The 16,062-nt window shown below is 38.4% G+C and overlaps 1 protein-coding gene across 1 annotated transcript in view; it reads right to left on the bottom strand.

Moving 5' to 3' along the window:
* Positions 1-15,957, bottom strand: part of Srsf12 (serine and arginine rich splicing factor 12) — a 26,094-nt gene extending 10,137 nt beyond the window's left edge. The window contains exons 1-4 of the mRNA XM_023711916.1: positions 15,824-15,957; positions 8,414-8,518; positions 6,368-6,471; positions 6,066-6,207 (exon numbers count right to left, since the gene is read on the bottom strand). Of these exons, the coding sequence (XP_023567684.1) occupies positions 6,066-6,207; positions 6,368-6,471; positions 8,414-8,518; positions 15,824-15,957 (485 nt within the window). The remainder of the gene's footprint in view (positions 1-6,065; positions 6,208-6,367; positions 6,472-8,413; positions 8,519-15,823) is intronic.
* Between the last annotated feature and the right edge of the window lie 105 nt (positions 15,958-16,062).

Genomic DNA, 16,062 nt, shown 5'->3' with positions numbered 1-16,062 from the left:
CAAAGCCTAAGAGATGTGTACATAGAGCCACAGCAAGAGATGCAGTGTTTAAAAAGAAACTGGCCTACAGCTTTCCCAAACAAAGGCATCAACTCACTATCCAAAAAGCTCAATAAATCTCAGGTAGAATAAGTATAAAGAACACTGTAATAGTCAAGCTGCTGAAAACTACAGTCAAAGAGAAAACATGGAAAAGCTGCCAGAAAAAAAGATTAGCTGGGAGCAACATTAAAAAGATCACAGCTGACTATGTGTATCAGAAAAACAATGCTCTGGCATTATGGGGGGTAACAGGAAGAAGGAAAGTATCTTCCAACCTAGGATTCTAGTTGTAGCAAAAATAGTATCCCTCAAATAAGCATGTAAAATTAAGATGTTTTCAAAGGAAAGCTGAGAATTCATTTCCAGCGTACCTTTTCTATAAGAAATAATAAAAACTCAAACTGAAGGAAAATGATCCCAGACAAAAACAATTAACTAGAAAAATAAACAACACTGCAAAGTATACATAGAAATTTTTCCTTTGGTACCCAGCATTGAACCCAGGACCTTAAGTATGTCAGCCAAGTGTTCTACCACTGAGCTATATTCTCTGCTCTATCCCTCATTATGGGTTTGGAGTCTCATGAAGTGCCCAGATTTGCCTCAGATTTGTGATTCTCTCGCTCAGCCTCCTAAGTGCTAGGAATTACTAATGTGCACCTCAGTGCTTGGCTGTGTGACTATTATTGCTATAAGATACATGTTGGAATCAATGGACTACTTTTTGGGAATTACCAAAGGAAACAAAATAGAAAAAATGTCCTTGACAAAAAAATACTAAATGAAGAAAAATGCTATGTTTGGACTAAAGAAGGCTGAGCAACGATTTTAATATTCTTCAGGAACATTCAGAGCTCCAATATACATGTTTACTAAAATAAGTCAATAAGGATCTATGAAATAATATGAGTTAGGGTCTACTAATAAATACTGGGGCAAAAAATATGAAAAATATGGAAAAGGTAAAGAGGGTGATATCCAAGTGTGATGGCACAAGTCCTATCCTAGCACTTGGGAGCTGAGGTAGGAAGGTCACCCCAAGCTGGAGGCCCGGCAGGGCCATACAGTGAGCTCAAGGCCAGTCTGTGCTACACAGCGAGAACCTGTCTCATAAAACAAAAACACACAATGAGTCAATTCACAGTCTAGTGAAAGCAAGACTTAGGTTTTTCTTCCTACATACACTGAAGGCAAAGAGACTTAGTTCCTATATTGTATATATTTGGAGTAGACATTATGCATATATATATCTATATATATCTATATATCCTTGATTTTTTTTTTTTTTTGGCGGCACTGGGGATTGAACTCAGGCCCTTGCGCTTGCCAGGGAAGCGCTTATTCCACTTCAGAACGGGATTGAACTCAGATCCTTGCGTTTGCCAGTGAAGCGCTTATGCTACTGAGCCATCTCCCCAGCCCCTCTGTAAGTTTTTAAAATGAGACAAATTAGCTTAGGAGGCTAAGAGATTCTTTTTTTTTTTTTTTCTTGGTGGAACCGGGGATTGAACTCAGGCCCTTGCGCTTGCCAGGGAAGCGCTTATTCCACTGAGCCATCTCCCCGGCCCACAAATTCTTTTTTATTTATTTTACTTATATTATTATTATTATTATTTTTTTTTTTTTGCGGAACCGGGAATTGAACTCAGGCCCTTGCGCTTGCCAGTGAAGCGCTTATTCCACTGAGCCATCTCCCCGGCCCACAAATTCTTTTTTATTTATTTTACTTATATTATTATTATTATTTTGTTTTTTTTTTGGCGGCACTGGGGATTGAACTCAGGCCCTTGAGCTTGCCAGTGAAGCACTTATTCTACCTCTGTAAGTTTTTTTTTTTTTTTCAGAACGGGATTGAACTCAGATCCTTGCGTTTGCCAGTGAAGCGCTTATGCTACTGAGCCATCTCCCCAGCCCCTCTGTAAGTTTTTAAAATGAGACAAATTAGCTTAGGAGGCTAAGAGATGATCTTTTTTTTTTTTTTCTTGGTGGAACCGGGGATTAAACTCAGGCCCTTGCGCTTGCCAGGGAAGCGCTTATTCCACTGAGCCATCTCCCCGGCCCCTAAGAGACGGTCTTATAAGTAATCTGTCCTGAAGATGTGGTCCTTCTATGCCTGATACTCCAGGATGAGGATGATTTGGGACAATTAATGGGCACTTTTTTTCCCAAAACAAGTGTGATAATTTACTTGTAAGAGAAGGCAGGAAATGATGTGAACTTCCTGCCTTATTCACCTTATTTAAATCAATCAAGAGAAATAACTGGGTAACTAAGGCTCTAATTAATGTCACTGAAAACAAATTCTTTTTTTTTTTTTTAATGCAGTACTGGGGATTGAACTCAGGACCCTGTGCTTGCCAGTGAAGCGCTTATTCCACTGAGCCATCTCCCCGGCCCACAAATTCTTTTTTATTTATTTTACTTATATTATTATTATTATTATTTTTTTTTTTTTGCGGAACCGGGAATTGAACTCAGGCCCTTGCGCTTGCCAGAGAAGCGCTTATTCCACTGAGCCATCTCCCTGGCCCCTATAATTTTTTTTTTTTTTTTTGCAGAACCAGGGATTGAACTCAGGTCCTTGCACTTGCCAGGGAAGCGCTTATTCCACTGATCCATTTCCCCGGCGGCCCACAAATTCTTTTATTTATTAATTTGTGTGTGTGTATGTGTGTGTGTGTGGCCAGCTCAGCCCACCAGGGGGCGGGGCTGGCTGGCATGTGGTGCTGGGGGATTGAACTGCAGTCCCTGTGCTTTGCTAAGCTTGTTCTAAGTAGGTGCTTTAGACCACTGAGCCATCTCACCGGCCCGGCCCACAAATTCTTAAGGAATCAAAGGAACAATCTTTTCCATCAAGGTCAGCAAATTATTACTGAGTAATTTAGAAAGGTGCTGCTTAGATACAACATATTAGGTTTACTTTCATCTTTGATTTACAGACTAAATCATTTTATTCCATTCACTGGTTCCAGTTTGTGTCTAGATGTTCCCCCAAAGCCTCATGGAGTCCTGGGCAGCTTCTACAGTTTGTGATTACTTCGTGATCCAGGGCTGGGTTATGGGTGTGAGCGACACCCGTCCTGGGTGGACAACCTGCATACAATATGAGGGAGGGAAAGAGGCTTGCTCTCTGCACTGCTCCTTTTGCTCTTTGCTGTTCTCTACCGCCATGAACTGCTGCCCTGTCATGGGCCAACCTGCCTTGGAACCAGCAGAATATGGACTGAAACCGCCACAAACTGTGAGCTACATAAACCTTTCCTTCCTTAATTTTGGGCATCAGGTATTTTGTCCCACCAATGAGAGAAAAGTAACTGAGACAGCCCCATTTTATACTTAAGTGTAAACTATGCATGCATATATATAAGTATACAAATAGATAAATATATAAACTCATAGTAATTTAAAATTTTTGAATATCACTCCCTTACAATATATGCATGCCTTTTATGAAGCCTGAAGCCGGTTTGGCATCAGTGCTGCTGTTCTGTACATACGGCATGCAAGCTAAAAAATAGATATAACTTCGTATTTGGGATAGAAACTTCATATTTGGTTTCATTTTTTGACACAAGGTATCACAATGTAGCCCATGCTGACCCTCCTGCTTTAGCCTCCAAAGTGCCATTATTACATTCACTTGTTACCACACACACCTTAAAAACTCTATTGTAGTTGAAATCTCAAGCTGCCAATCAGTATCCCTTAGCCTTGGGACAACTGGATTACTTTAAGATGCAAGGCAGATCTGTAGTGCTATTATACCAGAGGACAGACAGCAAGTTTCAAGTTCCAATTATGCTATAGTTGTTTAGAAATAGTATTTCATTTATTAATGGCCTGTCCTGACTTAGGGTCCTTTGGCTTATCAAAGGAGTTTAAAGCTTCCCCATCTTCTTTACCTACCCAAAGATGGGCCAAAAGTAAATCATTTGGTTTACACCAGAAAAAAGGTACCTGTGTGATGACTCAATACCTGAGCGTTCTAAATAGGTCACATTTTCTAGCAATCAGAAACTAAGCAATTTTCTTTTTCTTTTTTGGCAGAACTGGGGATTGAACTCAGGCCCTTGTGCTTGCTGGACAAGTGCTTATTCTACTGAGCCATCTCCCTGGCCCCAGTAATTTTCTTAAGACATTAGAAGTCAGAAATGTGGATATGGTTCCTTCTCCATGTGTCTCTCCTTCACTTAGATAAAGACAGGCTAGTCCACCTTGGTGTGGTCTTTAGGAGCTTGGGACAATGAGGTTAGCTCTGGTATGTGCACACTATGGAAGACTTTCTCTTGTCCAATCTCTGGGAGTTGAAAAATAGACAAGAAGTAGAAGTAAATAAGCCTTGGTGACCAGCTTTGGTTTGAAGCTCTGTGGGCCTATGTAGTTTACACATACTACATGTGGTCCAGATCAGCCAACTTAATCAGAGAGCAAGGATTTGTTTTAAATGATGACCATTCTTTGAGGATAGAATTCATTTTAAAATTCTACATGCCTGTGAAAAATTGAAGGATTAAAACTGAAGGTATGTACTACTAAAAATTTAGGCATTCTAATACAATTCCAGTTACTATTTTACTAACTGCACCATGTAATTAATTTCAATTGTGACTTATTATTATTCTAATGGACACCAACTCATCATTAAGCAAAACGGTTAACTTGCGAAGATCTTTTCCCCTCAAGTTTACTACTTATGTCCTACAACACTACTTGGAATTTGTTCTTGGTAATTTACCTTTCAAGTAAATTCACTTATATTAATGTTAATCAATTCTCTTTCATAATAATGTTGTATTTAATTGTAATAATTTTCAGATTTCAAGATTTTGATAACTTTTTTTGAGACAGGGTCTCATTATGTAGTTCAGCCCAGCCTTGAACTCACTGTGGCCCAGGCTTGCCTCAAACTCTTGGAAATCCTCTTTCCTCAGCCTCCTGAATGCTGGGATTATAGGCATACACCACCATGCCCAGCAAGATTCTGAACTATTTGGCTCATTTAGGAAAATTTTACTTAGAATTGTTTACCTTGTCAGTCAAATATATATATCTATATATCTATATAGATATAGATATAGATAGATCTATATCTATCTATATCTATATCTACATCTATATCTATATCTATATATCTATGTCTTTCTTTTTCCTTGGTATATAGAGAACTCACCAAAATATGTGTACATCAGGAAAAGGAAAACTTTTTTTTTTTTGGTGGAACCGGGGATTGAACTCAGGCCCCTGCACTTGCCAGGGAAACGCTTATTCTACTGAGCCATCTCCCTGGCCCCAGGAAAAGGAAAACTTGTATAAACATTTTAATACTAAATTTATTGAGACATCATGAGATTAACACAAGTTACCTTTGGCCTCTACAATTATAAGACATATTCAAAGTGGTAGCCATTAGCTTCCACATGTTTATTAGTTTGGCGAACTACTGAAATGTGTACACATTTTTGGGGCACATCCTATACACAGTATCTTTCCACTTTAAAAGTTAAAATTGATCATGAAATAAAAACACTGGAATGTATCTAATAAACCTATGTTAAATAATAATATATGATAGAAAAGAGCATACCCTTCTATAAAAGTTCATTATTTATATATACTAAACAAAATGATTCAAATGATCTCTTTTCTTTTTCTTTTTTTTTCTTTTTTTTTTTTTTTTGTGGAACCAGGGATTGAACTCAGGCCCTTGTGCTTGCCAGGGAAGCACTTATTCCACTGAGCCATCTTCCTGGCCCTTGATCTCTTTTCAATAAAACCCTTAAGATGTTTTCCAGAAAAAAAATGAACAAGGTGTGTGTGTGTGTGTGTGTGTGTGTTTATGTGTATTTGTTTGGTAACTTCTGAGACAGGAGCTCACTATGCAGTTCAGGCTAGTCTTGAACTCACGTTGTAGCCCAGGCTGGCCTCGAACTCAACGATCCCTTAGCCTCCTGAGTGCTGGGATTCCACACATGTACCACTATGCCCAGCCAGAACAGGTTTTCAATTTTCTATTTGGCACTCACTCTTTAAGGCTATCTGAACGCCTCCTGTTTCTTCCCCATGAAGAACTTCTACTTCGAGTTCTCCTTTGACTAGGGCTTCTTGATCTCCTGTGATCGGTTGGAGAACAAGGATGACGTTCTTTTGATTTCATTTGGCCTGGTGCTGAAATGTGAGAAACAAGATTTGTAACAATTCATTATTTGAAAACCACAGTAACAGCCAACTGTACCACTCACTGAAAGAACTTTAAATTTGAAAAATCTGCCATTGCTGTAACTCATTTTGCTGAACAAAAAAAGATTTAATGTTTAGTCACACTTACTTTTGCGATCACCTTGTGCAAACTGTATTTCAATCTGACGGCCACATACCCACTTTCTATTGAGGTTATAAAGAGCATCTTCAGCATCTCGAACATCTTCGAACATGACTAGCTGTTAAGGACACTTGGAACATCAGATAGCAAGTAAAAGCATTTTTAAGGTATTACACATATAAAATGAAATTAATGGGAACAAGTTCTATTATTAAGTCACAGTTCTAATATGAACAGTCAGAATGAAATTTACTTTTATGATTATATAAATATTATTATTTAGGAGAATAAATCTAAAAATAAAAACAAACCAAAAAATGTAACTTTTCTGCAATGTTGGAAATTGAACCCAGGGCCTTCCACACTGAACTACATTCCTTGGCCTATTTGATTGAGACAGGAACTCACTTAATCATTAAGTTACATAGGCTCAGCTCAAACTCCTGTCTCAGCTTCCCAGAGTGCTAGGATAACAGGTGTGTGTGTGCTACCACATCCTGCTTAACTATACTTTTAACATATATATTAGTATAGCTACTACATGCCTGTATAATTTGAAACAACCTTTGAGAAAAAAAAAAAAGTCCCAAATTAGAATTATTTTTTTTTAAAGGCTGTTTAGAACTCATTCCTTTCTTGTGGTTTTTAATGGTAGCAGGGATTGAACTCAGGGTCTTCTCACTGAGCTACAGTCCTTTTGTATATTTTATTTTGAGGCAGGATCTCAATAAATTGCTAAATTGCCCAGGCTGACAATGTATAATCTCCTGCCTCAGCCTCCCAGACTGCTGGGATTACAGGCCTGTGTCACTATGCCTAAATTCCTTCTTTTCATAAAAAGGATCCATCAGGATTTCCACTGCAAATATCAGCTTACGGAAACCTTTACTCTGAAATTAAAATTTATCTTTCATTAGAAAAATTTATAATCATGCCATTTAGGATAAGTTACATAAATAAGATCATGTACATACAAGTAGTGCCTGTAATCCCAGCCCTGAGGAGGCTGAGGCAGAAGGATTACGGTGAGTTTAAGGCCAGCCTCAGCTACATAGCAAGGCCCTTTTTGTTTGTTTGTGTTTGTTTTTGTTTTTGATACAGGGCCTCACTACATAGTTAAGGCTATTGCTGTACACAGGCCACTGTGGCCTTGAACTCACAAGGATCCTCCTACCTCAGCCTCCCAAGTGCTGGGATTACAGGAATGCGTCACCACACCTAATAGCAAGAACCTGCTTCAAAACAAAACGGAGTTGCACACATACAACTGAGTTTATAAAAACTGATTTAATCCTTCAAATATCATAGCCATGTTTGAACCTATCCTTTGTTTTTACTATTTGGGATATAAGTAGGAAAAAACCCACAAAAGCAATCTGCAAACATCTGCAGTTACATATACTGGTTTGAAATAACCTACTTAATTACCTTAGCTATATAAGTTATATAATAGTAATCCTTATATAATGTATATTAACTACGTAAAGGGTTAAATAGCTGTATTTCAGGAGGTTATTAACTAGTTTTTTAAAAACAGCAAACAAAAAAAGCTCAAGAAATGCAATATAAAATAAGACTGGCAATTACCTCAATGTCACTTGATCTTGAACCTTGACCTTTACTCTTTAAGACTTGCAAGATGGACTTTATAAGAGATGCAGAACCAACAAAATCAGACTTGGCTTTGACTCTGGAACTCTGAGTAAATGTAGGAAAGCCGAAGTCTCAAAGTTGGCTTTGTCTTTTGCTTGATAAAGACTTCCCCTCTTCCAGGTCTTTATATCTGTGTCCACCCTCCCTCTTTACTCCTTGATGCTTGAACTTTAGGTGCCTTTTGTCTCGCCTGCTTGGGTTATGCTTGCATTCTAGCTAACAAGTTGGTTCAAACTGGGGGGCGCTTGCCAGCTACTGTGGACTGCTTTAGATTTTCTGAGATAAAGAAATAAATAAATTTAGTTAGGCAATGTTAATTTTACAACATACACTCCTGAATACATATATGTATAAGCACATGTTCACAGTATATTTACATGCACACAAAATAAAGGATATTGGACATATGCAAATCCTCTTGGGCGGCGAGTGTAGAAGTCAAGTGGAATGTAAACGTCTACTATAGGGCCATATCGACCAAATTCACGGCGCAAGTCCTCAGGCCTGAAGTGTTTTAGAAATAGGGCAAAGAAATATGAATAGCTGGATTAAAATATTTTGCCTACAGAAATCTAGTTAAAACTTTGAAAAGAAAGCACATCATCTAGACCTGCATTACTACAAACTTTCTTACAAGAACCACCCAAGACTTTTATTGCTGCGTGTGTGTGTGTGTGTGTGTGTGTGTGTGTGTGTGTTGGTATTGAGGATTGTTTTGAACTCAGAGTGCTTTGTGTATGCTAGGCAAGCAGGCTACCACTGAGCTACATCCCCAGCCGCCACCCAAGGTTTTTAAATGGAAATAAAAAAGGAAAACACATTCTCAGTCTTCTTTCTTAGACACTGACTCAGGAAGTCTGATTAGAGCCTGGATACCTGTATTTTACAAGTGCTCCAGGTGACTGCTGTGCTTAGCCAATTCTGAGAAACAGCAACCCAGCACATGGCCTTTGGAAGTTATTCCAGTTAGGAGACCTAGTCGTTTCACTAAGAACACATTAACTTGCTTCCCTGTCACTCCATGTTTCTGTTAGTTTTATTTTTATTTTTTGGCGGAACCAGGGATTGAACTGTTAGTTTTCTTTTCAAATAGCAATAATGAAATTCTAAAGAAGTCCTAAAATTATTTCCCAGACTTCAAAGGAAAATAGTTTTACTATTAAACATAAAGCAAAATACTTTATTCTCAAAATTGACAGGTACATTGAGCTTTTTTTTAAAAAAACTCTTGTGCTTATTTGGTGCAGGGTTTCACTATGCAGCTCAGATTCGTAGTAACCTGGAATTACAGGTGTGTGCCACCACACTCAGTTTTGGTGGCCAGCACAGTGCTCCTAGGGTCACTAAACCAGTAATGACACAGGTGGAAACAAATCTGTACAGTTTGACACTAGTCTGTGTTTTCAACCATGTACCACTTTGGCTCATGAAGAATACAGAGAGCAGACAATGCTGTGTGCACGCTGGCGATCGCAGCATACAGGAGACTGAGGCAGGGAGATGAGGAGCTCACACTAGCTTGGACTAGAGAGAGACCCATCTCAAAAAAACCCCCAAAAAATCATAGGGATTTGGCTTTAAATTTTGACCACAACACATGGATTAGAAAAAAAAAATGGCATAATTCAAAACATATACAGAGGGGCCAGGGAGATGGCTCAGTGGAATAAGCGCTTCCCTGGCAAGTGCAAGGGCCTAAATTCAATCTCTGTTCCAAAAAAAAAAAAAAAAAAAAAAAAAAAAAATACAGAATAAAGAATCAACTGTAAATTTTCTGCTTGGGCAAACAGAAGAAAAATATCAATGACAAAAATGAGACTGTTGGAAAAAGTGTTGGGAAGAGGTAGAATGAAGAGGGAGACGAGAGGTAAAAATGGCGGCTTTCAAATTTGGGAATGCAGACTTTGAATTTATGGTAGAACATTCTTAGAGCTCTGTGGGCAACTGGAAATTGAGACTATACAAATTATGTTAATTTTATTTTCTCTTAAGAAGTGATTAAAAAAAAAAAAGAAGATAAGTGATTATCAGGCCACAGAGATAGCTCAGTAGAATAAGTGCATGCCTGGCAAGCACAGGGTCCTGAGTTCAATCTCCGGTACTCACTCCCCACACACACAAAGAAGAAGATAAGTGATTAAGAATAGAAATGAAAATTTAGGCTTCACTACATAATGATTTAACTAACATGGACTAAGCACTCAGTCTATGTTAGCTATTAGCTTTGAAAAGCAGGGGGACCGGGGAGATGGCTCAGTAGAATAAGTGCTTCCCCGGCAAGCGCAAAGGTCTGAGTTCAATCCCCGGTTCCGCAAAAAAAAAAAAAAAAAAAAAGAGCAGGGATAACGTTTTGTTTTGTTTTTCATTTTCATTTACTTATTCAACAATGCTTAGGGATGTGGTGAGGAATAAAGAAACATAATTCCTGTTCCCACAATACATAAACTATACAATAAAGATTCTCAACCACTCATGAATATTGAAATCACCTGTGAAGGCGATGCTGTAGAAACAGGAGAAACAGGCTTCCCAGCCTGATGCATAAACTCTAGACCTAGTTAGTTAGTGGTAGTGCACACCTATAATCCCAGCTACTCAGGAGGCTGAAGCGGGAGAGTTGCAAGTTTGAGGGCAATAAGGACAACTTACCAAGACCCTGTCTCAAAATTTTAAAATTTTTCAATAAAGGACGTCAGGGGTAGGACATGTACCAAGTATACACAAGGCTCTAGGCTTAATCCTATAATATTACCAAAAAGATAAAGTTGTATTAGGCAATTGAGAATCACTGCTAAAGCAAGTATCTTCATCAGCATATCTTTGTACTTGGTATACCTGATGGGAACAGAGTAAAACATCATACATGTATATAAGCAATATATATATTTGCCTATTAATGAGTGAAGAATGTATTGCAGCTTCTTTTAAAGGTCAAAGAAACTTAAGGTGAGAAATTAAGTTATCTAATTGGGTGCAACCATTCGCTAAGTCAGGCAGCAAAGTCAGTACAGAAATGAAAGCCTTCTAAGGTAACCCACCCAATCAAACATTGGTAGCTAATCGGAAATGGATCCTGGGTAACATAAGGAAAAAGTCTGGAGCAATGTGTGTCACAGAGGCTTGGAATCCTAGAAAGCAAGGATGGCAGTCTGAAAGAACTGTCTCATTCACTGTCTTCACATCCTTTCCTGTTTTATTTTCATCGTTTTGGATGTGATATACTTCAACATTCAAAGATTATATTTAGAACTTAGATACCTTGGAGAATCATAAAAACACATACAGTGCATATCTACCAACAAGGTTTATTACATCCTTTCAGTGCCAGAGGCTGAAGACATGGCCTTGTATATACTAGCATTCAGCATTACTCTAGCCCCTTCAAAAACTTTTTTTTTTTTTAAATATTTATTTATTTTTATTTATTACATTTATTTATTGTGTGTGTGTGTGGCCAGCTCAGCCCACCAGGGGGCGGGGCTGGCTGGCATGTGGTGCTGGGGATCGAACCGTGGTCCCTGTGCTTCGCCAAGCTTGATTCAAGTAGGTGCTTTAGACCACTGAGCCATCTCTCCAGCCCCTCAAAAACTTTTTATAACTTTATTTATTTATTTATTTAGTGTGTGTGTGGCCAGTTCAGTCCACCAGGGGGCGGGGCTGGCTGGCATGTGGTGCTGGGGATTGAACCGTGGTCTGTGCTTTTGCTTAGCTTAGCTTGTTCTAAGTAGGTGCTTTAGACCAGTGAGCCACCTCACCTGCCCCCAAAAACTTTTTAAATGGCCAAATGCGCTGCAGTGCACATCATGTCTGTGTTTTCTAGTTTTACCAGTTTCCTGGCATGCATCATTAGTAAAGGAACTGGTGGGCTGGAGGATATGCTAATCTTCAGTCTCACTGCTCCACAGGGTGCAAACAATTTACACCCCTCTCTCAAAAGCATATCATGTGAATTCATGCAATTCCAGTTCTACATTAATATCTTTAATTTCCTGCCATTCTGAAGGATATGGAGTACAAGGGTATCTCTTTTTTTTTTTTTTTTGCAGAACCGGGGATTGAACTCAGGCACTTGCGCTTGCCAGGGAAGCACTTATTCTACTGAGCCAGCTCCCCAGCCCAAGGATTTCTCATTTTTTTTAAGTTTGGGTATTTGTGTGTGCTTTTTATTTTGAGGTGCAGTCTCATTATGTTGTCCAGGCTAGCCTTTAACTCCTGGATTCTAGCAATGTTCCTGCTTCAGTCTCCCAAATAGCTAGAACTACAGTAAAATCCAGCTTTGTTTTACCTTTAATTTACTTAATGGCAAGTAAGGTACAACATGAAAAGCCATTTATTTATTTATTTATTCACAGGGTCTTGCTATGTAGTTCAGACTGGCCTTGACCTAACTAGCCCAAGCTAGCCTCAAACTTGTGGCAATCCTCCCGTCTCAGGCTCCCTGGTACTGGGATCATGGGCATGTGCCACCATGGCTGGTAAAAGTAAAATTTTCCTGTCATTTATTTACTTAAAGATCCATGAGTTACAATAGTCTTGTTATTAACTCTGTGTTTTCTATGCAAGTCAACTAAAAGTAAAAAACAGTTTAGTTCTACCTTTCCAGATTTTGTGTCTTATATTTTGACTTGTTGCACTGGTTAGGATCTGTAATAAAATAGGTTAAATGGATGTTGTTAGAATAGGCATCCTGATTTTGTTCCTGATCTTCGAGGGAAAGCATTCAAACTTTTGCCAGTACGTTTTGTGGCTAACTTTAGGATTATTTTATTTATTTAATTTGAGACAGGGTTTCACTGTGTAGTCCGGGATGGACCTGAATTTGCTATTAGTCCAGATTGGCCTGAAACTCAAGATCCTCTGGTCTCACCCTCTCAGTGCTAGGATTATTGATATGTACCACCATGTCCAGCAGCTATAGATTTTTATAGATGCCCTTTATCAGGCTAAAGAAGTTCCCTTCTATTTCTAGTTTTCTGGAACTTTTAAAATCATAAACGTTGCTAAATTTTGTTTAATGCTTTTTCTACATCTGTCATCAAAGTATACAGCCTCATATATACTATAACCAACGAATGCTGCTAAGCAGTCCAGGAGGTACCTGCCTTTGCTCCCCAACCTAACACGATGTCATATGTCAGAATGGGAAGGCTACATTACTTTGGTCTATTAATCAGCAAGTTATTTTTTGTCATTTAAAAATTACTACTCTAAACAGTACAAGGAACGAATATATTAAAAATATTTTCCCAGTCTACATTTTGTTTCATTCATGAATAGAATAATAAATTTTGAACCTTATTTTTAAAATTTCTTCCATTCTTGTTCCCAATTTCATCCTAACTTACTAGATTTTACACTAACCCACACTGTCTTCTGCTTTAATGTTACATATTGAAATGGACACCAGGACAAAATAATTAATTTATTTTGAGACAGGGTCTTCCTGTGTAGTCCAGGCTGCTTTGAACCCGAACTTGTAATTCTGCTTAAACTTCCTAAGTGCTGGGACTATTGGGATATGCCATACACTTGGCTTACAAGAAGAATTTTACTGCAATTTGATTTTCTTTTAAAACTAATTAATGGACCAAAGTACCATAGCATTCCCATTTTGATATAGATCATATATATATATTTTTTTTTTTTTTCTTTTTTCTTTTTTTTAAGTTCTGGGGATTGAACTGAGGAGCTTGCTCCTGCTAAACAAGCATTTTCTACCAATGAGCTATACTTTTAGTCCTATTTAATAGTCTTATTAAATAAAAACACTTTGGGATAAAAGAAAATCCTACCATTTACTTTCTTTCCAGTTGCATTTTCTTTTATCTTTCTTTTTTTTTTTTTGCGGTACCAGGGATTGAACTCAGGACCTTGCACTTGCCAGGCAGGCACTTAATTCTACTGTGCTATCTCCCAGGCCCTCAGTCATATTTTCTATAATTTTTCCTTTCCTCATTTTTATATAAGTGAAAATCATACTGCATATATAATTTTATACTCTATTGGCTTTGACTTTTGTTTTTGGCTTTGACTTTTTATCCCAATATTTTTATGGGTATACTAAAGTTAACATAAGATGTGTTAAGGTGTCATATTGAGAACTTACACCGTATACCATCTTTTCAAAGGGATTAACATAAATTACATGTGATAATTCTACACAGCACCACTCACTATCTAGGTACTTTTAGGCAAGATAGTTAATCTCATTAATCCTGTCTTCTTTGTAAGTGGGGTTAATAAAGAACACACAGAATTCATGAGGAAATTTAATAATATACAAAAAGATTTTATTTCACTTAGTATACAGTGAGTATTTACACTTAGTATTTTGCACTTATACAGTGAATATTTAATAAATGTTAACAACTGGTGCAAAATAATCTAAATTTTGCCTTCTCACTGGCAGCACTAAAAAGTGGTGAAATAATGGAAGAGGATATTAGTAAATCTCAAGTATCAGCCTCAATATTCAATGATAAGATTACCTAAATCAAAATTTGTCAATGCATATGTATTTTATTAGAGTCTTTTTAAAATTTTCTTTGTATTGCTGGAGCTCAAACCCAGGGATTCATGCATGCTAGGCAAATGCTCATTCAACAACACGGAACTATTATCCCCAGTGTAGATATGTTCTATTTTTTTAAGTGTGTTAAGTATGAAATGCAAACATACTGTGATCTCTAAATCTACAAAAATTAGAATTTCTCATTCAACTTAATAAATGCTAATGTTTTGGAATTCAAGCTTACAAAGTACAAATTTCTAAAAGTTTCAAGTGTCCAAAGGACCTGTGGATGGCACAGGTCCTCACTGACTGGGTACAGCTCACACCACCTTATTGTGTCTTATGAGCTGACAGCTGCACTCATTTCTGATATTCTAGCTGGCTCTTGCGGCCATCAGAATTGGAAATCACTAGTTTTTTTTTTGTTGTGCAAACACACCAAAGATAGCTAATGCTCATTCAGTTTTCAGGTGGCTTGTTTGATTGAAATTTTTAAAAAACCCTGAGCAAATCACAAAATTTTGCTTTTTCCTATACAGTAAAGTTCTGATATACAGTTTTAGAAAAAAAATGCAGAACACGAGTATCTTTTAAATATTAACTAAGATACACTGTATTAACTCGGTCTATTGTTGTGACATACTTTTTGGTAAGGATCAAATAAAAATACTTAATATTTCCTCCTGAAAAGTCAATATTGAGGGGCAGGGAAATAGCTCAGCAGGCATAAGCGCCTGCCTGGTAAGTGCAAGGTCCTGAGTTCAATCCCTGGTACCACAAAAACCAACCAAACAAACAAAAAACCAAAAGTCAATTATGGTTATTCCAGATTATTACAGAGTCAAGAGCTGTATACATTCATGCTTGTCTAGCCTAGAGTAAGTCATTAAAACTCTAGGCTTCAGATCGACTATTACAATAATGTAGTATTTCATAATTAGAAAAGCACAGGCAATTGGGAAAAACCCTAGGAAATTAATGTCTATTAGTGCCCTCCCACCCCTAGTTCCCTCTGGCTCCCAATAAAGGAAACAGTGCTATATGAAAGAGCCATTCCTTCATAAGCCAAATTCTCAAAGGGGAGTTCAAGGAATGGAGTCTGAGATCATATGAATTAATCGGTGAAGTTCACCCAAACCGTTACAAAAGGTGTTAATACTCTCATTTCTGATCTGTCTTGAAATTAAGATGTGGCAACCAGGCGTCCCAATGTCCCCCGAGGAGCTAACAGCTGTGGCTTAGCAGATTCGGCTCGGAACTTCAAGGAAAAAGGTATAAATGTCGCTAGCTGGAGTTACCTGTCGCAGGAGTATACACTGCGTAAGGAATGCAACCTAACCACGCGCACTCTCCCCAAGTGGACGAGGACTGGGCAAACGACGCGGCAAGGCCCGAGCCACGCGTTCCCTTCCCAGCCGTCCTCCCCGCCCATGTCCTCCGCTCCGGCCGGAGGGGACGCGGCACAAAGGGGCTGCGCCGCTGGGGGCGGGGGGCGCGGCCCGGGCAGCGCCTCCCGCCCGGCTCGCAGGTCCGGCGG

Source organism: Octodon degus, unplaced genomic scaffold (assembly GCF_000260255.1).
Source record: "Octodon degus isolate 3935 unplaced genomic scaffold, OctDeg1.0 scaffold00022, whole genome shotgun sequence".
Lineage (NCBI taxonomy): Eukaryota > Metazoa > Chordata > Mammalia > Rodentia > Octodontidae > Octodon > Octodon degus.
Note: the sequence above shows the minus strand (reverse complement) of the source record. Positions and strands in the feature narration are given on the sequence as shown.